At 35.2% G+C, this 23,364-nt stretch overlaps 1 protein-coding gene across 1 annotated transcript in view; it reads left to right on the top strand.

Annotated features, from left to right (window-relative positions):
• EYS (eyes shut homolog) overlaps positions 1–23,364 on the top strand; it is a gene marked incomplete at both ends in the record, with an annotated part of 1,618,725 nt that overhangs the window by 791,005 nt on the left and 804,356 nt on the right. The window contains 2 exons of the mRNA XM_080805925.1: positions 4,731–4,855; positions 15,582–15,706. Of these exons, the coding sequence (XP_080662051.1) occupies positions 4,731–4,855; positions 15,582–15,706 (250 nt within the window). The remainder of the gene's footprint in view (positions 1–4,730; positions 4,856–15,581; positions 15,707–23,364) is intronic.

The raw sequence follows: 23,364 nt of genomic DNA, 5'->3' as shown, positions 1-23,364 counted from the left end.
ATTGAGGAGGGTATGTGCTATGGTGATTGCTGTGAAGTGTCTAAACCTGGCAATTCACAGACCTGTACCCCTGGGGATATATGTTTATAAAAAATAATAATAATAAATAAAAATTTAAAAAAAATCCAAACACTGAGGTCTAAATCTAACAAAATGCTTATAATATCAATACCAAAATAATATGTGTGTGGAAAACTACAAAATACTGATGAAATAAATTAAACATGATCTAATTAAGTTGAGAGATCTTTCTTATTCAAAAACTAAATAGAAAAATATTTCTTATTCATTAATTAGAACACAACATTTTTAAGATGTCATTTCTTCCCAAGTTTTTTCCTCCCCAACTTGATCTATAAATTCAAAGCAATACCACTCAAAATCCCAGCAAAGTTTATATATATAATAAAGATCATAATGGATATATTTCAAATTATGTTGTAGATACTTGCCCCTTAAGGAGATAGAGCATAACTCTTTACCCCTTTAGGGTAGGATTTGCATAGCCACTTCCTTCCAAAGGGTATACGTGATATACTTGATGAAATGAGTTTTTGCTGTAATCTGTATCCCCGAGACCTTTATCGCCATTATAATCACAAAAAAACCATCAAACAAGCCTAAGTTGAAGGGCAGTGTATAAAAGACTTAACCAATACTCCTCAAAACTCTAGAGATAATCAAAAACTGCGATGAGAAACTATCACAGTCCATAGGAGCTAAGGAGATATGGCAACTAGATGTAATATGGTGCCCTGGATAAGATCCTAGAACAGAAAAAAAAAAAAATAGACATTGGGTAAAAACTAAGGAAATCCCCCAAATATATGCACTTTAACTAATAATAATGTACCAACATTGTATCATTAATTATGACAAATATACTAATGTAAGTTATTAACAATAAAGGAAGCTGGTTATAGAGTATATGGAAGCTTTCTTAACTGCACCTGCAAAATTTCTATAAATTTTCCAGAAATCTAAAATTATTCTGGGGTGCCTGAGTGGCTCAGTTGGTTAAGCATCTGCCTTCGGCTTAGGTCATGATCTCAGGGTCTTGGGATCCAGCCCCTATGTTAGGCTCCCTGCTCAGAGGAGAGTCTGCTTCTCCTTCTCCCTCTGCCCTTCCCCCTGCTCATACTCTCTCTCACACGCATGTTTTCTCTCTCTCTTTCTCAAATAAATAAGATATTTTTAAAAAATTATTCTAAGAAAAGGATCTATTAAACAATTTTTAAAGCTGTCTCATTAAAAAAACTATAAGGCATGTAATTTTTTTTCTTTGCAGTGGAAATTAAAAACAATATTAATATTGATGATGGATTAGAATGTGGACAAATAAACATTTCTTACCATGCTGGCAAGTATCTAAATTGGAAAAAAATAAAAGTACCACAACTGATAGAGTATTTTTGAATAAAAATTTATGATATTAAAGGAAAGACAATGAAAACTTAAGTGATGAACAAAATGAGCCCTAAGTTTGCTTATGTTCCATAGGAGAACACCACTAATGGAGAATTTCCTCTAGGTTTCTAGTTGCTACAAAGAGAAGGAGGTTTATGGTCTCAGTAGTAACGCATTATTGAGGATTTTACCTCATAGTGAAAAATGAATTCATAAATCCATACATAGTTAAAATAGGTCTTGTTTGTTGGTCAAGACACAGTCTTCAATTAGGTCCAGTGAGGATCAAGCATAATAAGGTTCCTGGAACATGTTGATTGTTTAACATGTAGTTAATTATTAGCTTTGGCTGGGTGGGGCTATGTGCTAGAAATAAAAAAGAGCCATATTTGGCTAATGGGTATATGCTGTGTGCAAGCAGTCTCGTTTTCTGGTTTTAAATTCCACCTATTAATTTGCTCATGTTATGACCTTAAAAAAGTTACTTGCAAACAACTTTTCAGTAAATATTAGCTATTGTAGGGATGCCTGAGTGGCTCAGTCATTAAGTGTCTGCCTTTGGCTCAGGTCATGATCCCAGGGTCCTGGGATCAAGCCTAACATTGGGCTGGCTGCTCAGCAGAGAGCCTGCTTCTCCCTCTCCCACTCCCCCTGCTTGTATTCCCTCTCTTGCTGTCTCTCTCTGTATCAAATAAATAAATAAAATCTTTAAAAAATAAAAAATAAATATTAGCTATTATAAAAATTGTAATCCAAAATTATAGAAAATGCTCTTATCCCCATTTATTAGTCTATCCTTTTTTCCCAGTATCACCCCAGACTTGCCTTCACACATTATATCTCAGACATTTAGAATTACTTATAATTTCTGGATTAAGCTATACTCTTCTTAACATCATCTTTGTCTCTAATTTTCCTAACGCTAAGAATGCACCTGTCCATATGTCTTATTTTATACTTGATTTTTTATAGTAATTACATTGTTAAGTTTGTTACGTCTCTATTTTTCTTTTTTCTTTCTTTTTTTTTTTTTAAAGATTGTATTTATCAGATAGAGATCACAAGCAGGCAGAGAGGCAGGCAGAGAGAGAGAGAGAGAGAGAGGAAGGGAAGCAGGCTCCCTGCTGAGCAGAGAGCCCGATGCGGGGCTCGATCCCAGGACCCTGAGATCATGACCCGACCCAAAGGCAGAGGCTTTAACCCACCGAGCCACCCAGGCGCCCCATCATCTCTATTTTTCTAACTAGGCTGGTTGTTTTTTGGAGGCAGATGCAAAGTTTTACTTCTCTTTATATGCCTTTAGCATTCAGAAAAGATCTGTCATGTTGCAGGCACCTGGTAAATATGTAACTCTCTCTCCTGAACGTTGCACTTTAATCAGTGTTTGTAGACTCTACATCAGTTCTGAGACCATGGTTTAACAACTGACATCTAAGTGGTTTGTATAAGTAGCCCTAAAAGAACATATGGAGAGGAAACACACCAGATGCATTCAATGTCATTCCCTGTATTTGTTTCCTAGGGATGGCATAACAAATTACTCTAAACCTGGTGGCCCAAAACAACAGAATTTATTTGCTCACCATTGTGGAGAACAGAAATCTAATATCAAGGTGTCAGGAAAGCCACACTCTCTCTATGGGTTCTAGGGGAGAATCCTACCTTTTCCCTTTTAGCTTCTAGAAGCTCCAGGTATTCCTTGATTTGGGGCTGCATGAACTAACCTTTGCCTCCTCCCCTGTGTGTCTCCTCTTTTTATAAGGAGACTCGTCTTTGAATTTAGGGCCCAACCAGTTAATTTAAGGTGCTCTCTACAAGATCCTTTACTTAGTTACATCTGCAAAGAACTTTTTTTTCAAATAAGGTCACAGTCACAGGTACCAAGTATTAGAACTTGGACACAGTGTTTTGGGGACCACAGTTCAATATCACCTCAAGGCAAGATTCAGCTGCATGTTGCTGGATCTCTGAAAACACATTTAATGAGGGAATTCCAAGGTGAAAGATAATATTACCATCAAACCAAAAATAAGCAAAACCAATACTTTAAATGTTATACTGCCTTCTATATTGGTTTCAGTTATATGCTAAATTTAAAATTAACTTATCTTATAAATTTAAATGTGCTCAGGTTTTAGAGTAAGAGGGGTCACTAAGGAATCATCTTAATTAAATATTGTATGGATATATCCCATTTTGTGTGTGTGTGTGTGTGTGTGTCTATACACACACTGTGTATATGTGTATGTGTGTGTGTGTACATAATGGAATATTACTCAACCATAAAAAATGAAATCTTGGGGCACCTGGGTGGCTCAGTGGATTAAGCCTCTGCCTTTGGCTCAGGTCATGATCTCAGGGTCCTGGGATTGAGCCCCGCATCAGGCTCTCTGCTCAGCGAGGAGCCTGCTTCCCCGTTTATCTCTGCCTGCCTCTCTGCCTACTTGTGATCTCTCTCTCTCTGTCAAATAAATAAATAAAATCTTTTTTTTAAATGTTAAAAAAAATGAAATCTTGCCATTTGCAACAACGGGGATGGAGCTAGAGAGGATTACACTAAGTGAAATAAGTCAATTACAGAAAGACAAGTACCAGATGATTTCATTCATATGTGGAATTTAGGACACAAAACAATGATCAGAGAGGGGAAAAGAGAGGGGCAAACCCAAAAATGGACTCCTAACTATAGAGAACAGACTGATTAGCCGTCTGGGGAGGAGGTGGGTGGGGGGTGGTTTAAATAAGTGATGAGGATTAAAGAGGGCATTTGTGATGAGCATTGGGTGTTGTATGGAAGTGATGAGTCACTAGATTCAACACCTGAAACTGATATTATACTCTATATTGGCTCACTGGAATTTAAGTAAAAACTTAAATATTTGTGAAACATTTTATAAAACTATCAAGGTTTTCAGTATTTTAAAAGTTACTGTCATATAATCAACTTGAGTCAATGTTCTCTATTATACAGGCCCAGATACTTTAATAATACATATGTATCAAGCTACATTTACTTGAAATAAAGAAAGAATAAAATTGAAAATGACTGAGCTCTATGATCCTGAGCCTTATTTTGTTTTCCCTCTTTGTTTATGGTTGTGGTTGCTTTTTTCAGTACACCTTAATTTCATTGAATATACTGGTGAATATCAACTAAATTAGCTCTCATAAATCAATCTTAATGAACAACTACTTCACGTGCTTAATTTTATTCAAATTTAACAAATACAAACTCCATAATATATATACATAATATAAATACAAACTCATGCATATTATATATACTTTTATTTATTTATTTATTTTTTACTTTACTTTCTTAGATGTCTTCCTGGATTTTCTGGGCAATTTTATAAAATGAATATAAATGAATGTTCTTCATCACTATGTCTAAAGGGTGCAAAGTGTAAAGATCATATCAATGGATGTATTTGCAAATGTCAACAAGGTAATTATTGAAAATTTATAATCATGCATACTTTATACATTTACAAAATATATGTTTATGTATGTGTAAATGTGACAATACACTCCACCAATAATGTTGTTGGTTTTCAACTAAGTTTTAAGCAATGTGCACACTTAAAAATATGAAATGGATGTTTTGTGATACTAGTAAGATACCATATCACTTAGGGTATCAGCAAGAAATCCTAGTGCTTAGAGTATATCTCATTACAGGTATTTTCTACATTTATGTAAACTTCATAATCCTGATCATTACGTCCATTGTGCTGGCACACAGCAAGTCCCTTGTAAATTTTAGCTCTTATTAATATTGACATTATTATTACCTCCAATAATGGTCAATACAGAGATGGACAAGCTGAATAAACTGATTTTATTCAGGGAACAATTTTTCATTAATAATTGGTGTTTTGGCCATTTCTGCCTTTGGTCATACTCTCCTTAAGTATACATCAATATATCGGGGCATCTGGGTGGCTCAGTCAGTTAAAAGTCCACCCTTGGCTCAGATCATGATCCCAGGATCCTAGGATTTAGTCCTCCATCAGGCTCTCTGCTTCTCCCTCTCTCTCTGCCTCCCAATCTCCCTGCTTACGCTTTCTGTCAAATAAATAAATAAATAAATCTTTTAAAATGTATACATTGATATAAACAATTTCTGTCTGTGCATCTTTTCCCCTCTCTTTCTTCTAGCTTTAGAATTTTGCAGGTTTGTTGCTTTCTTCCTGCGTCTTCTGTCACTCATCTTATCCTCAACATTCAAGTACATCTACCCAAAAGAAATAGTGAATGCCTGAATTTCCTGGAGAAGTAATAATCTCTCAGGAATATATGTGGGGTATATTTTTGGTCACCAGAAAAGAATTCTTTCTTTCTACAGACTCCACAGAGGACTTGAGACAGCTTGCAAATACCCCAGGGTTTAGGGTTTCTGGTTGTTTGGGTCCCTTGAGGGAATGACAGCCAGGCAGCCATGTGGGTATTAGGGCTTCTATTGTATATGTGAAGTTATACAAACTGGTGAATACTTATTAACTGAGTATCATTGACATGTTGTTGACAAGTTCAACAGTCACTCAGTGCACTCCTCTGTTTTGGAATACCCCCATACTGATACTAGGTTTTTTTTGGTCAGATAGAACATTTGAAAACATTTCTACTTGAATGTTGAAATAGCCACCTCTACATAAAACTGTAACTCTTGCAGATAAAAGAAGTAGAATAGACATTGCAATTCTCTGATATAAAAATAAAAATGAATACCATTTTAGAAGTTTTGCTTCTCTTAAGCAAAAATATCTTTATTGAAGGCTGAACATTTAAAATGCTATAATAGCTACCATAGGCAATGAACGTAACCCTACAAAGACAGTTTAGAAGCAAAGCACCTGTGTAAATCATTTTTACCATATCAATATATATCTTATAATTGCTAGGTTTATTTTTTTTTTCTGCTATATGCTCCAGGTTAAGATTTAACTTACTTTAGATTCATTTGGAAGCATGGAGCCATTCTGAAGCAGGTGCAGCGTTCAAATGAAGCCCCATTCTAAACGCTGCTCATTCGTCCATGGTGGAAAGTGGGAGACCTCAAAAATGATATGATATACCCATGCTTGTTGTTAGGTGTTAATCAGAACTTGCTGGTACTTTTGACTTAAGCCCGAGATTCCTCACAGTCTAGTCACAAAATCAAAATCCAAGTAAGCAACGAGTCAAGTAAATGCTTAGAAAATGCTGTGGACACCCTGCCAGACCCTTGTCCCTGCTCCCCAGGGCTCTTTCCAGCCAAGGCTCTTAATCATACCACCCATCCTCCCCCAAAGTTATTTAAGGAATAACGGTGCTCTTGAAGTTTACCCTTGATCCCTTCCTCATTTTCCCTACTAGCATAGTTAGCTGGAGTGTTTTGGATTTGTACAGTTAAATTTACGCTCTGACATGCAGTTCTATAGTTATGACAAATTCATGAAGTTGCATAACTGCAACCACAGCCAGTCATGTAACCACCACCCCCCCCCAAATTGTGCTGATGCTACCCTTTTCCTCACCTTCAACATAAATTGATTTTGACATAATTCTAATTTTTTCCTTTACCATTTTGGTCCTTGAAAATCTACCCATTGCTGAGCTCTTCTGTGTTCTGAAATTTAGATTCTAAAAGCCAAATGTGGGGAGACTTCGGCCTACATGGGTTTATGAAATTATAATTAGAGTACCAATATTAACACCTGCACACCATGCTATTTTATGTGTATTGACTCGTTTAGCTTTTATAACAACCTTATGAAGAATGTCCTATTTTTAATTCCTTTTACTAATGAGGAAATGGAGTCCAGATTCTTTGGGTAATCTCCCATGGTACATTAGGGGCAAAGCTGAGATTCAGAGCCAGGAAGCCTAGCCTGGTGTTACACACTCATTTTTTATGCTCACCAAAGAAGGGCGTTCGCTGAATAGCAACTTCCCAAAAAGTTTCAGTTATGTTAGATGGATAAGTTCTGGAGATCTAGTGTACGACGCTGTGCCTATAATCAGTAGTACTGTATCATAGACCTAACATGTTGCTCTAAGGATAGATATCATCTTAAATGTTCTAACTAGAATAAAAAATAAATACAATTGACAACCATTTTTTTTTTTTAAAAAAGGACCATCACCAGTAAGATCCATCAGTGTTTTGCAGCTTAGATGTTAACAATTCTAACCACTATGAGATTTCTTCAGGGAGGTTGCTGCTCACCCACATCTATCTAATGATCTAAAAAGTTTGGTAAGCAAAAACTGAGATCCTACCACTTTTCTGGGTAATTTATATCAACTTGCATTCTCCCAAATGTCATAGAAAGACACAAAGCCTGGCTCATTTGGTTTGTACAGGTCTACTCCTCTCTTATCCATGGAGGAAGCCAACCTTCAATAATGCTGATAGTTCCTGGGCTGTAGTTTAAATCATAACATCATCCTTACCTCTCCCAGTACCTGATAGAAACCTATCTTCACTGTTTACTTCCGTCTTTAAATTAGTGAAGCACTATAAATGATTGCCATATTCTATTTTCATCAGTTGGATATCTTAAGTTCACAATGTGTTGCCAATTATCAGAATTTTCATGTCCTCATGTAAAAGCAATTCTTCCTCCATCATGGTAATCTTGGCTGCCTCTTTCACTGTACCTGGAGGTTTGTGATTTATCCTTTTTTCCCCATCTTCACTACTTGTTAGTCCAAATAGAGACATAAGGCACGTGCAATATTCCAAACAGAACACAGTTTCAAAAATTAAATGCCAGTTTGCGCACTAGATTTATCTGTAAAACACAACTGAAATTTAAATTTGATGTAAGTAAGCTAGAAGACATTCTAAGTGTGATTTAGTTTCGTGTCACCAAATGCCATCTGAGAGGTGGTATTCTAATGGATCCTCACAGAGTCTTCAGCACATATTGAACAGTGCAATCCATTTATAATGCTGGCCATTGTTGTGGAATCACAGACAGGACCACAGGTAGCACAAGCCCCTCCCCTCTCTGTAAGCAGACAAATTAGATTGTTAAACCGTTTCCTCCAAGCTAACTAGGTGCAATGCTGTTCACGGATGATCTCAGAACTCACTCATCCTCTCTGCATGAGATCATTGTGCAGGTTACAAGCTGAACAGCATTCAGGACAGTCCTGATCACAGAGCTCATCCTCTGCCTATGTAGTGAATTCAATGGCTAGTGAACTCATTTCCATGGAAGTATTAATACAAGCATTCAGATTATTTTATGAAGTAAAACATGCTTTCTTTTTTTTAGCCTCAATAGTCACATTTATAGTGTTATATAAAAATGTTTAACACTCAGTAAGTGAAACCACAGTTATCCCATTAAAAGCAAATTGAAAGTGAAGAGAACAATCTCTGTATTGGAAATGTGAATGCTTCCCCCAGAGTTCTTCTCAGTCCCTGGGGCAATCTCTGTGCCCACACACTTTTTATACTCAGGAGGGATGTAATAGTGTTTATACAGGTGATGATATAAACTTTGGATACACATTTTGCTCTTAAAATAACATTATTCATTTTGAAACAGAAATGCTGCATCCTCCTTAGGGCAAGGAAACACAGAAACAAACATAGATAGTGCTGGCCATGAATACTCACAATTATTTTAAGTCACGGGTATGACTTTCGTATTCAGAACAGAGGCGATACATAATGATCTTTCTTTTTAATCAAGACCCATGCAAAGTAAAATAATCATTAATATGAAATAAAGAATGTATGCTATTGTATTTTTATGAAGATTTAGATGTAAAAAATAAATTCTACATATTCTAGAGTTAGACTAAGAAAAAATAATTTTAATTTATGTCATTCAATTACCAGATAATACATTAACTAGTAAGACAGAATCATTATAGGCTTAGGTTTAATTTTACTTTATTTCCCTAGATTAGATGCAAATCACTTGGTGCTCAGAGGGAAAAGGATATGAAAGTAAAATATATAAATCTTTCAAATAGTGACTTTTATTTTCGTCAATAAACTCAAACTATTATAACTGCTATGTTATGGCAGAGAATGGTAGTATTGAAACTGGTCAATGTTTCTAACTGTATAAGTATTAAAAAACATTTTGCTGTCAACTTAAAATTAGTCTAATTTGTTCTTATTTTTATTATAATTTTACATTTAAGTTCTTTTTTATTTTATACCCTCATCATTAGATATGATTTATTCCGTAAGCACTTATTTAATTTCTATTATGTATGAAATATTAGATTAGTACCGTGGTTTTAAAATTTTATTACATTTCTGGAGAGCTAATGAAAACTTCTGGTTTCTTGATTTTTAGCCACTAACCAGTATGTTCTGAATATTTGGTTACATTATTACAAGTGGATATCAAACCTACATGGGATTCAAAGGATGTTTTCTTTTTCTCTGCTTCTAAATCTTAAAAAAAAAAAAATCTTACCCACTGACTTTTCATTTCCGGTTTATTTTCTCTTATCCCCCTCTTCTTTCTTATTATCAGTTGCCCATACCACTACAAGAACATAATCTTATTTACTTATTTTGTTATTATTTTTTACAAAAGAAAACTAGTAAAAAAGCATTGTTTACATACATAAACACTTTCCTCAAATAGCACAGTGCCATGTGTTACTCAGAGAAGCAAGATGATGAGCAAAGAACATCTAGAAACTGGGAAGAGTAAGATTCAAATTTCAGCTTTGTGACCTGGTAATTTGGAGATCTTTAACACTATTATAAAAACCTTCTGATTCTATTTCCTGATAACATTGTGCAGAAAAAAATCACCTAAAATGTGTAAAGCACTAAATGCAGAATTATAGTTAAGATATATTATTTTGGTATGAGGCAGCTGGAACCCATTAACCCATGTAAATTTTACTTAACTTTCAAACTATCTCTTTCTTCATTCACAAAATTGGAAAATAGCTTCATTCACAGAGTTTGCTCTACAAGGCATCAGGAACAAATAATAGTTGCCAACATTTCTTTAAAAAACTTACTATATTCTATGTTTAGCAATTTGCAGAGATTCTTTCATTCAAATCTCACCACAAGTTCTATAAACTTTGAAGTATGTTTATTGTTATTTCCATTTTGAAAGGGCTTTGGAAGATCTCATGACGCCTCAGCTTCCACAGCAAGGAGCCAGATTCGGGCACCTGTGAATATATCACCTCCACCAAAAATGTAAAAAATAAAAGTTAATTTTGTTCATTATTTATTATGTTGCTAGTTTCTACCTTCCTTCATTACCTCCCCCCCTTTTTTCCCCTAATACATATTAAGAAGCTACAAGAGTTTTGAATTCAAAGACTGGCTCCCTGGAAGGAAGTCCAAATTTAATCTAAATAAATAAATAAATAAATATAATGGCACATATATATAATTTTATATATATATATAATTGCATAATAACATATTATATATGTTAAATATGAATTCATCAAATATATAAAATATATATTAAACATATTTTCTAGAAGCAAGGTAAGTGGTTATTAATAGTTTTCTACTGACCTTTAGTAACCCAAAGCACAGAGTTTTGAAATAAAAGACTCAAATTATGATCAATCTTTGTGTTAAAACATTTTTTGTTATATAAGTTTCAGATATACAGCTTTATATTTCAACATCTATATACTACAAAGTGATCACTACCACAAGTCTAGTTACCACCCATCACCACACAGTTGACAGCCTTCAGCCATTCTGCCCACCTCCAATCCCTTTCCCCTCTTTACCAGAAGTCTTTTCTCTATGAGTTTTTGTTTTATTTTCCTTCTTCATTTGTTTTGTCTTGTGTGTAATTCCACATGAGTGGAAATCATACAGTATTTATCTTTCTCCATTTGACTTATTTTAATTAGCTTAATAGTCTACTACCAAACCCAAATTCAGCTACCTGTCCCTTGAAAGACCATTACTCAAGAGACAGGTTTTTTATTGGAAAGGAATTGGGGCTTTATTCAGGAGGCTAGCAATCTAGGGAGAAGGCAGACTCTTGTACAAAAGCCAACTCTGAGGTTTCTGCCTGGCCCAAGGGCTTTTAAAGATGTTTAGGGAAGTTAATCAGCAAAGGGAGTACAGTGGCCTACAACATTTCTTGATTTCATGAAGACTCTCAATGGGTCCAGCTACAAACAATACCTCAGTGCTCCAGAACTGAGTGAGGAGGGTCCAGTTTGTATTTCGTGATTTGCGAGAAGATTGTTCATTCTACAAAGGACGGCAAGTTCTGCAGATACACAAAGGGAGGGGGGGTAAATTAAATCTTCTGGGTGACCTAGAAAAAGAAAAACATTTTGCTAGAAAATAGGCTAATCAGAAAGTTGAGCTGCCTTTGAATAGACCTGCTGGGTTCTGTGGAGTGAGAAGTTTCTGGTCCTTCACTCCTCAAGCCCAGTGGTTTGCAAATCTCAAAGAAAATAAATTAGTTCTGCTACAGATCTGGGGACTTAGGTCAGCAAGAAAGGTGTGTTAACTTGAATTAAGTTAACTCGTCAGACTGGTTGGCATGCTTCTACAGGTTCATCCTTGTTACCAATGGCAAGATTTCATTCTTCTTTATGGCTGAGTTGTATCCCCTTGTATAAATATACCTTATATTCTTTAACCATTCATCCTTCTAGTTTAATGACTGGTTGGCACTCAGCATCCACTCCTGTCTGCTATGGTTTCTGTATTACAAAGACAAGAAAACAAAGATCAGTATCCAGATGTCCCTTGAAGCTGATGTTGTGCATATAAATTGAGTTCCAACTATAATAAACATACCTGAAATTTTGAGGATGTAGTGGAAGTCATTTCTAGATATCTTAGCAATTTCAGCTGGTAGGTAAGTTTATGGACACGTGGGATTTTCTGAGTCTCTGACTTTATGTGTATTAAAATGCAGAACCGTCAGCTATGGCACTGAGACTCTGCAATCCAATGTCTAATCACTAGCTTCAGACTAGGAAGAGACAGCAAGAGAGACTGTGCCAGCAGGTTCCTGGTAATCCATCTTCCCTCTATTAGTGCAGAGAGTTCTTAAATTGAATAATTCTAATGGTGGCTTTTATATATCTCAGTTTCCTCATTATGGGGGAAGTGGCATCTCCCAGAGAGTCCTGTGTGTGGTTTTTGGAGTTACTCCTACAGCTCTTCCTTCTAATAATTTTGTAAATGTTTTGTTCTGTTTTTAAGACTCCTTCCTTAAATACCTAGAGTGGTTCCTGTTTTCCTGTTCTAATTCTTTTTTTTTTAAAGATTTTATTTATTTATTTGTCAGAGAGAGAGAGAGAGAGAGCGACAGAGAGGCAGGCAGAGGCAGAGGGAGAAGCAGGCTCCCTGCTGAGCAAGGAGCCCGATATGGGACTCGATCCCAGGACGCTGGGATCATGACCTGAGCCGAAGGCAGCCGCTTAACCAACTGAGCCACCCAGGCGTCCCTCCTGTTCTAATTCTTAACTAACTTATTTTCTATCCTAGTTTGTTGTTTTTGACCAAGGTATTCTTAATGTTCCCCTCAGCTTAACTATACTGTAGACAGGCTTCATGACTTCAAGTCCCTGACTTCCATTTCTTTAGAGCATTTACTTTAGAAAACTTGTAACTTTTTTCTATGCCCCTTTGAGATGTGAACCTTCTTTCAGCCTTTTGTCAATTTTACAACCCAGAAATGTTTTTGTAGAGCACCTGGGAGTAATCCCTCTGAAATGTAATTACAGAAGGAGATAGGGTCCCCCTCTGTCCCCCACCAGGCTCTTTGAGAAGCTAGGAGCCTATTGCCAATAAGTGAGAGTTACCAAACAAAGATGTCCTCAGCACATTGACCAACCTCCCCCCAGCCCAATATCTTCCAGTATTTTCTCATTAGCACACTCCAGCTTTTGAAAATTCTCCTACCTGCCTTTGGTTCCATGCAGTTAAATTTAATCTCTTTCTCCTGTTTCAATAATCTCTCTCATTTTTACTGGAATACTCTTGAATAAAGTCTTCCTTGTCTTTTTAACTAAGAATGATGATTTTTTTTTTCACAGTTCCCATCTTACGGCTTAAAGTTTTACAGTGCCCTTCATTGTATTAGAAGCAAGAAGAAAACTACATCATCATTTTTAGTTGTTTAGACTATATTGTGAATTGTTTTATTCACTCAAAAGAATATACAATGAAGGAATATTTGTTTTATAAAATAATAGAGTAAACATTTGTGTACCTCCCATTTGCTTTAAGGAACAAAATATTAGCAATAATTCCAGCCTCTTCTATAGTCCTCACTGAACACATCAATATTATCCCACCATATTCTGAACTTTATATTCAACATTCTCTTAGTGTTCCTTGAACTTTATTATATGTATGTATATGTGTAAGCAATGTTACTAAGCTTGCATGTATTTGATTTTTATAAGAATAGTTATCAGAATGTAAGTATTTTTATAGAATATGCTTTTATGCTTAACAATATGTTGTGAGATTCAACCATGTGAGTGACTGGTCATGGTGGCTTTTTATAAGCTCTGCAAAAATGTTTTTCTGTATCACCTTTTATAGCCTCCGTAGTAGAGATGCCTACAGAATCAACCTAGCATATGAAAGCATTACAAAGTGAAAAGAGTCTTGGATGTGATTTTGGTAAAATTAGTCTTTTGGCAGCTCCTTCTAACTTTGATCTGGACTTTGCCAAATCTTTTAAACTTGTGCTGTGTTTTTCTTCTTACAATGTTAGATTGCCTTAAATCATTTCTAAGCACCCCAGGATACTTAAGTAATTTTTCTCCTACAATTTATCAGAGAAGAACAGTAAGAGTAGGTTGCTAAGTAGGAACAAGAATAAGAACTCATTTCCAATAGCCAGAGTTCAGATTAAGTCCTGTTGGATAATACGTAGAAAAATAAAGTTTATTTTAAGATTTTATTATTTGAGAGAGAGAGAGACATAGAGTGCATGAGTGGAACTGGGTGGTAGGTGCAGAGGGAGAGGGAGAAGCAGACTTCCTGCTGAGCAGGGAGTCTGACATGACCAAAGACTCATCCCAGGACCCTGGGATCATGATCCTGAGCCAAAGGCAGACACTTAACCAACTTTAACCAACTGAGTCACCCATTCACCCCAGAAAAATAAAGTTTTAAAAGCTAGTAACAGCTGCCTCTAAAAACATCTGTCCCTATGTAAAATAGTGTATTTAAGTTAACATATTCTTAAACATATTAAGAATCATTATAAATAGATCCTTCATAGAAAAGAATCAATGGTTTCTAAAAAATGTTCTTAATGGGTACCTAGTAAACCGTAGTTTGGATATTATCTTTTGGATAGTTTAGCAATGTTGGTTGCTAGGTTGGTAATAAAATAATGACAAAAGCCAAAAAAAAAAAAAAAAGACAAACACAGTGTGTTAGTATAGAAAATTAGATCATTATGTTTAAAGAGAATTCTTATAGCTGATAGCTGAACATAGACATATTATTTATATTCTGTGGAATCACGGCTTAAGAAATACTAACTATAAAATGTTACAAGTATTATAAGAAAGCATTTTATATCTGGAAAACTAGAGCAGTTGCTTTCCTTTGGATTTAAGATTCATACTAAATGGAAGTAAGCAGGTGCCTGGGTGACTCAGTCCATTAAGCTTCTGCCTATGGTTCAGGTCATGATCCCAGAGTCCTGGGATCGGGTCCCACGTCAGGCTCCCTGCTCAGCAGAGAGTCTACTTCTCCCTCTCCCTTTGCTGCTCCCTTGTTTGTGCTTGCTCTCTCTCTCTCTCTGTCAAATAAACAAAGTCTTTAAAAATTAATAAATTAATGGAAGTATAGAGTGTGTTTATACCATTGCCTTCTATATATTTATTCCAAGGTAAAATAAATAAAGATATTTGGATATGTAATGTAAAATAACTCAATAGATACAAGTCAAAACTTTATTTTATAGGTACTTGCTTCCATTTTTACGTAACTATGTAATTTTAGGGGAAATTATTTATCTTCTCTAAGTTTAATTTTCTCATCTACTGAATAGAGATTGTAATAATAGCTACCTGATAGAATGATTATGAAGATAAACTGTGATAATTTATATAGAATACCAAGTCCAATTATAATGACTAGGAAGAGTATATATAAACTATATATATATATAAGCTATTATTATGATTATTATTAAAAATGGAATATATGCTTTGTGATTGTGTTACAGGACAGTCAGGACATCACTATGAGGATGGACTTGAAGAGTGCATTTCAAACTTATGTGTTCATGGAATATGCACAGAAAATGAGCCTGGCTTTGGCTCAACATGTTTACGCATATCTGGATTTGTGGTAAAGATTATTGATGGTTTTGTTGTGATACTTTTTTCCTTGTCTTTAAAATTCAGTAAGTAATAGAAAATTATCTGGTGGAAATTAGGCTGGAGAAGTCAGTATTAGCATTTTTCTCTTTCTCTGACTGTGCATACCCTTCTCAGCATTCCCCTTTCCCTTCTTGTCCATTCATCACATGTACCCTCAGCCTTTCCTTTCAGGAGAAAAGCATTCTGATAAATTGATTCTCACTAAGGTGCAAGTCACTTAATGTATTGTCCTTTAATGTTTTAATGCATTTGGAAGGAGGATGCCAGTAGAGAAATTACTTAATATTGTCAGAGTCTTGGCAGAACTTCTGTTTTGCCCAAGGACATAGCACTGCTTCCAGAGTTGGGCTCAGAGTATTGTGTGTCCAAGGAGGATGAATCTGCTTTCTTTGCAAGTCTGGACTGATCTGAACTCCATTAACACAAGAATGGACTTACCTTGGTAGAAGTGTCTCTATTAAAAGAGAGCTTCTGACCACAATCTTTATTAAAACTGACCACAGTACATGAATATAGTAAGGGAACAGCAAGCAGTTGGCAAGACTGTGATGTCACGAATTTTAAATGTATATTTATACATATCATTAAAAGACAGACCAGTCTAAAATGATATAAAGGCTAAGTAGTTAGAGAGGACAGTCAGGTGACCCAGTGCAAGATTAAGGAATCAGACTTAAAGGGAAGGTGAGACCTGCCCATTGGCTAAAAAAATGCATAAGTATGAATAGAATCAGATGCTCAGAGCTGGGAGATGAGAAAGGAATGGTCAGAAGCAGGAGTCTCCATAAGTAGTTAAGGAATTATATAGAAAAATGGTCAATAACTGTCATCGGAACAAAATAATATGAGAAAATCCGGGCTTAAGTCAGATACTTTGCCCTTTCAAAGGGTATTCCCAAGGTTCATTTGCCTGAGAGAGCTTATCTGAGAAATAAACTAAATAGAACTGTCACCCTCCTTTTTCTTCCAGTCCTCCTCTCTTGGCTTTGCCCTAGGAAAGGTTTTTTTCCTAGTGATCACAGAAAGATGATCTTTGAGGAAGAATTTTAGCACTCTGACACCTGGCTATGGGAGGGACTTGGTGACAAGAAACTGATTTTATGATGCCTCAATAATGTATACCAATAATGGCTTCCTTAAAGAATCAGTGGAAAGAAAAAGATTGAAATAAATCCTTTATTTGAACTCTTCTGCCAGTACAGACTGATATATGGAAATCTAAATAATTAGAAAATAAATGCTCATTTTATATTTTTTTTTAATTGAACACAAAGAATTTATTACCAAGTATCCTTAAAATTCCTTTCAGGGACACCCGGGTGGCTCAGTCAGTTAAGTGTCTGCCTTTGGCACAGGTCATGATCCCAGGGTTCTGGGATCAAGTCCCTCATAGGGCTCCTGCTCAGCTGGGAGCCTGCTTCTCCCTCTGCCTGCTGCTCCTCCTGCTTGTACATACTCTCTCTGGCAAATAAATAAATAAAATCTTAAAAAGAAATTCCTTTCAGTAGTTAATCCCCAGGATATATGCTTTCACACTGGAATATGAGCCAACTAAAACTTATGCTATCTCGGGGCACCTGGTTGGCTCAGTCAGTTAAGCATCCAACTTTTGACTTCCGCTCAGGTCATGATCTCTGGGTCCTGGAACTGAGGCCCACATTAGGCTTTGCTCTCCATGAGGAGTCTGCCTAAGATTCTCTCTCTCCCTCTGCCTCTATCCCTCACCCCACTGCTCTCTCTCAAAATAAATAAATAAAATCTTCTTAAAAAACTTGTGCTATCTCTTTCAATAAAAAACATCAAATCTGAAGGATAAATACATTAGCATATATTGAAAATACAAAAATTTTAAAAGATATGTAGTTTTAGGAAACCCCAAGTCTACTAAATAGAAGGTAGTATTATAAATATAATAATCTATATTTTAGTAAAGCATTTAGTAAATTAATTTGAAATTGATATTTTTTAGTTACTCTCTCAAATATCTGAAAGGTAAAATAGAACTTAAAAAACTTAAAATCATAAGAGATACTGTCTGTATAAAAAGCTATAAAGAGGGACGCCTGGGTGGCTCAGTGGGTTAAGCCTCTGCCTTCAGCTCAGGTCATGATCTCGGGGTCCTGGGATCGAGTTCCACATGGGCTCTCTGCTCGGCAGGAAGCCTGCTTCCTTCTCTCTCTCTCTCTGCCTGCCTCTCTGCCTGCTTGTGATCTGTCTGTCAAATAAATAAATAAAATCTTAAAAAAATAAAAAGCTATAAAGAGATAAGGGAGATTCTACTTAATGTATTAGTTATGTTCTAAAATGCTTAGAAAAGATAGAAAAATTTTGATTTATTGAAAAAGAATTTAACATTTAAATGTTATGCATATCACAGACATTTAAAATTAGATATACTTAAAGGTATACCCTTGCAAATAGTACATAAATTATTAACTGGAACAAAGATCAAAATATTTTGAAGAACTACAGGAGAATCAAAGAAAATCTTTTAAGTCTTTGTTGGAATGAGATAAATATTAGTACCAAGTTAGAATCATAAATATTGAAATAAAAGAGTAGAATGAAAAAACTATTCTGAAAACAGGTATGGCAATTGCATAAGATCATTGGAAAAATTGCTTTTCAGATTTCCTTTCTCCCTTTTCCAACTAATCCTGAGAGTAAATGGAATAAAAAAAAAAAAAGAATCATAATCATGGTAAAATGTCAAACTTCATTGGTTTCTTATATTTTTTAAAAAGGAATGTCATTCACAGAAAGATATAAAATTTGAGAGAACCTTAAGAAACAAAGCAGTTAGATGGATTAAAAGACAAGTAAATTGCTTTGTTTTAGGATTAAGTATTATGTGTGCATGTTTAGTGAACATGAAAACAGTGATCCTAGGGAATATGGACAATTCACAGGATGTAGGTCATGGCATTCTACCAGCAGAATAGACGGAAAGAGACTAAATAAAATATTTAGAATAAAATGCCCACTCTGATAGGCAGTGAGCTCAAGTAGGTATAATTTTAGTATCCTTAAGGGCACAGAATATAATGTTTTTATTTTTGTCATCATTGTTGGGTTTGTTTTATCAGTATCTTAACATATTAACCATAGTTGTTTTAAATTTCTAGTCTGATAATTGCAAAATATCTTGCATATCTGAGTCTGGTTTTGGTGCTTTCTCTCCAAATTATACTTTTCATCTTGTGGTATGCCTTATAATTTTATAGTCATAGGCAGACATGATGTGCTGGATGTAAGTAACTAATGTAAGTAGATCTTTAGTATAAGACTGTTTTTATCTGGCTAGGAGTCAAGCCATGTTTACTATTTGCTGCTGCTACAGATGTCAGAGGCTGTATTTTCTCCTGATATCCTTGTTTTGGTCTCCCTTGCAACCATTGGGTTTTCTTAAGACTTCCTCGGTAGACCTGAAATGTCCATCTCTTTCAGTTATAACCCTTTGTTATTATAAAGGAGTCCTATTGATGCTGTTACGGTGTGGAGGGAGGGGAAGCTTTCAACAGTTCCATGACTAGGTCTCAGTCTTTCAGTGACTCTGTGCCTTACCTCTGGGCTGTGACCTTCCCATGTGCTGCTCAGTCTGCCTTGCCCTTAGATGTGACAAGAAAGCTGCAGGGAGCTAGAATTGAGTATTTCCTTTCTCCCAGATTGATTAGGCTCTGGTAAGATCATTCTTCTCCAGATCAGGACTTGTTAGGAACAACATAATGTTCTGGGAGTATTTCAAAGCAGCTCTTCTCTCCCTTTACTGGAAGTATAGAGGGACTTTTCTCCCATCTTTATTGGGAGAACCTGGTAGAATTCCTGGAGGTAAAACTAATGAAAGTATGGAGGATCCCCTATGACTGGACACCTCTGGAGTTCTTAGCTCTCAAGATTGTCCACACTGGACCTCCAGCATTCTGACAATTACATACTGGTACTGGCTCCAGCTGTGGTTTCTGCTCCTGAGTGTCTGCTCTGCTGAGCTGTGATTCTCTGTATCTGCCCAACTGTCCCACCCATCTGGCAGAGAGCAGTTTTCTCTGTGACCTCAGTTCTCTGACAGATCTAAGAAGAGTTCTTGATTGTTGCTTTATACAACTTTTTGTGTTTCTGAGGAAGGGAGGGTTGATTTACAAGCTTCTCACAAGCTGGACCAAAACTCAAAAATCTTATGATTGTTTTTAAGAATGAAAGGACCTATGAATATATTTAATAAGGAAAATAGATGAATTTTCCTTCATTCATGAAATTCAATGTGTCTTTTAAGAAAACTGATTTCTTTATTCTAATTACATTTCCCAGGTAACAATCAAATGATTGTTCTATTTTCCAGAGTTGCTAGAGATTTTCATGGAATGCTTAAAAGATGCCAATTTAGCTGGCAATCAGATTCACCACTAGCATAGAGAAAATAAATTATCTTGCACAAATATGTATTACACTTCATACAGTATCACATGTGATCTCTGTTAAAATGCATTACAATATATCAAATTACTGGGAATATATGAGCATTGGATTTCTGATTATAATGATACAGCAAAATTTATAAGCCTTTTATTGAAGCCTTTTATTGAAATAATTTGTAGGAATTCTCTTTACATTAAGTCTGTTTATTTTAACCTAAACTTCTCTCTGATGTCCTTCTTCAAATAGATCTTCAGAAAGATGCCACATTCTTTCTATGTTCCTTCTATTTAAGCTATTTTAAAAACCCTCACTAATTACATAGTCATATAAAAATGTTAACTCGGCTGTATGTTTGTGAGATTAGAGAAAATTATATTACTATAATTATTATTTGTTTGATAATGAAGAATAATGTGTGAAGTGAATAGCCACTACTTGACAGGGGGATGGTAATCTATTTTTTTCTTTATTTCAGAGAATTAATTTTTGGTAGATAACATTAAAGACTTGAACTCTCAGGTTTTTATAATGTTTAGAGCTGTGATAATCTCCGACAAACCGATCATTAGTGTAGATTGTTCTTTTTCGCAGATCCAATTGTAGAAATGAATCAAAACATTAAAGTACTTATATTATTCTAAAATTCAACTGTTCTGTAAAAGAATTTAAGTGACAGAACATAATTTATTGGATGTCCTAGATTTGTTAAGAAAATTCAAGACAAATGATCTTCCTCACTTTTTAGTTTGATCAGCATTGTTCATTTCTTCCTCAGTAAATAAATTTCTACCAAACAATATTGATCCATACATTAGCTGATGACTGTCAATGGGTCATACTTACTGCATTTTGCAAATTATAGTCAATAAGAGTGTTAATAGCATTCTTTAAATTAAAATGGATCTTTATGTTGTCTAGAAACTCTATTTGTATGCAACAAAATGAGGGGGAAGGAAAAATCTATTTTCTGAATGAGAAAAAAATGCTCGAGCTCTACAGCAGTACAGTCTATTTGCAATATCTGATTTTTAAATGTCATCTTCAAAACAGACCTAAAAACAATACACAGTATAGCTAGACATTTTGTTTGATTTGATGTTTATCCCTGGTTCTGGTGTTTATTTTTAATGATATAAAGTCACTGATACTGTTAATGAATATTTACAAGTATTTACTGTGTTCAAGATCCCAAGATTCATCCTATTAAATAATTAAAATATGTGTGTTTCCATATAGGAAGTAAGCAAAAGTGCAGTGCTTAAATTCATAATTCCTTTTTTTAAAAGAGGTGTTTTATTGCTTTGACATTTATTCATATTTGAGCTCAAGTTATTGATATATTTGATTAGTCAAAACACAGCTAAAATAATAAAAACCCAACACATCCTTTGGACACTCAGCATAGCAAAATACTTGAAAGGCATATATACACGAACCCACACTATTCTTAGATTCTAATTATGGAAAAGAGGACAGGTGCGTTTGTAAACACTTGAATGCACAAACAAAAACACCACTCCTTTAAAGGAAATTTGATGCTTTGCCTTAACATATTCTGAGCATATATTGTGTGCAGAGCACTATACGAGATCCTCAAATAAAAATTCATTAGTTTGAATTTCTTACCAAAAGAAAGTTTTCATCTGAGTGGAGACAGATGTGTAGGGGATAATACAGCAGTCATCAGTGGGTTCAAAATGCAGGAAATTGTATGCTGAAAGAAATGAAGACATTAACTAAGGTACAGTTTATCTAGTACTAAGGTTAAAAATAATAAGACAGCTGACAAACCCTGAGTAAAGGAGTCATTAGAAGAGCTTTCTCAAGGACAAAGATTATGACTTCCTCTCAAGATTAGAAAGGTATCTCCAAAAATGTTAAGTCTTCATCTGTTCCTCATATTGGAAGCCTACACTGAGGGATTGCTCAGTATTACTAATGAGAATGCTAACCATATAATAACCGGTTTTTAAAAATCTGCTTCTCAGGACTAGTTTCACTGTAAACAGATGTGTGCCCTAAGTATTCTAAGCAATACAGTAACTTAGTATTTTATAACCCAAGGTGTATAATGGTTTTGGAGGAGGGAAGGTGCAAATCTGAATAAAAACACATATTTTAACAATGCAAAGAGGATATCCTCTATATTAAATAAATATAGTTTGCTATGAGAAATGCAGTTTAAATATTTTCAGAAATATAATATTGAAAATAACAACTTGTCCTACAATTTATATAATAGGCATGTAGCACAGCCATTATGCATAATCTAAATCTCTCAGAATAGCCATTAATATTGATGAATGAAATACAGTAGAATTATGATTATCCTCTTGAGCTATTTAGAATATATGGGTAATGGTTGTCCACCTCTTATCTTTATGTGTCTGTGTCTTGTTTAAACATGGCTAGCAGAGTAATGTTTATATTTTCATAGAAACTTAGAATATATTTCTGCTACAGAAGAGAATAGGCTTGATATTTTAGACCCCAGTTAGATGGAAATTTCTTTGAGCCTCAGTTTCCAACTCTATTGCATGAGGCTGCAAAATCACCAAAGATAACATTGTTAGTCCATTGGAGAGTTGGCAACAGAATTTTATTTTTTTTAAGATATATTTATTTTAGAGAAGGAGAGGTTGAGAGAGCACACAAGTGGGAGGAGCAGAGGGAGAAGGACAGAGAATCTCAAGAAGACTTTGTGCTGAGTGTAGAGACTGAGGTGGGACTCAGTCACACTACGCTGCGATCACAACCTGAGCCAAAACCAAGAGTCAGACACTTAACCAACTGTGCCACCCAGGTGCCCTGGGAACAGATTTTTAATGCCCACACTTATAGACTGGTATTCTTTCCTCTACACCATACCTTTTATTTACTTATTATTGAGATAAATACCTCCATGTTATATTGGTGGGGGTGTGGGTAGAAGATATTATTGAACTACTTTTCAAAATAAAAGTGTAGGCTAAATCCATTCCGTAGCTCCTCCCACTACCAACATCCCCCCACCAAAATTGTTATAATTGAAGAACAACATTATTATCCAAAGTCTGTAGTTTACATTAGGGTTAACTCTTGGTGTTGTACATTCTATGGGTTTTGATAAAAATAATGATATGTATCTGTCATTATAGTACCATACAAAGTGTTTTCACTGCCCCGAAAATCCTGCGATTTACTTATTCATCCCTCTCACCCCTCTAACTTCTC

This window comes from Martes martes (assembly GCF_963455335.1).
Source record: "Martes martes genome assembly, chromosome: 6".
In the NCBI taxonomy this organism is placed as follows: Eukaryota; Metazoa; Chordata; class Mammalia; order Carnivora; family Mustelidae; genus Martes; species Martes martes.
The sequence above is the reverse complement of the archived record's forward strand: the minus strand, read 5'-3'. Positions and strand labels throughout refer to the sequence as shown.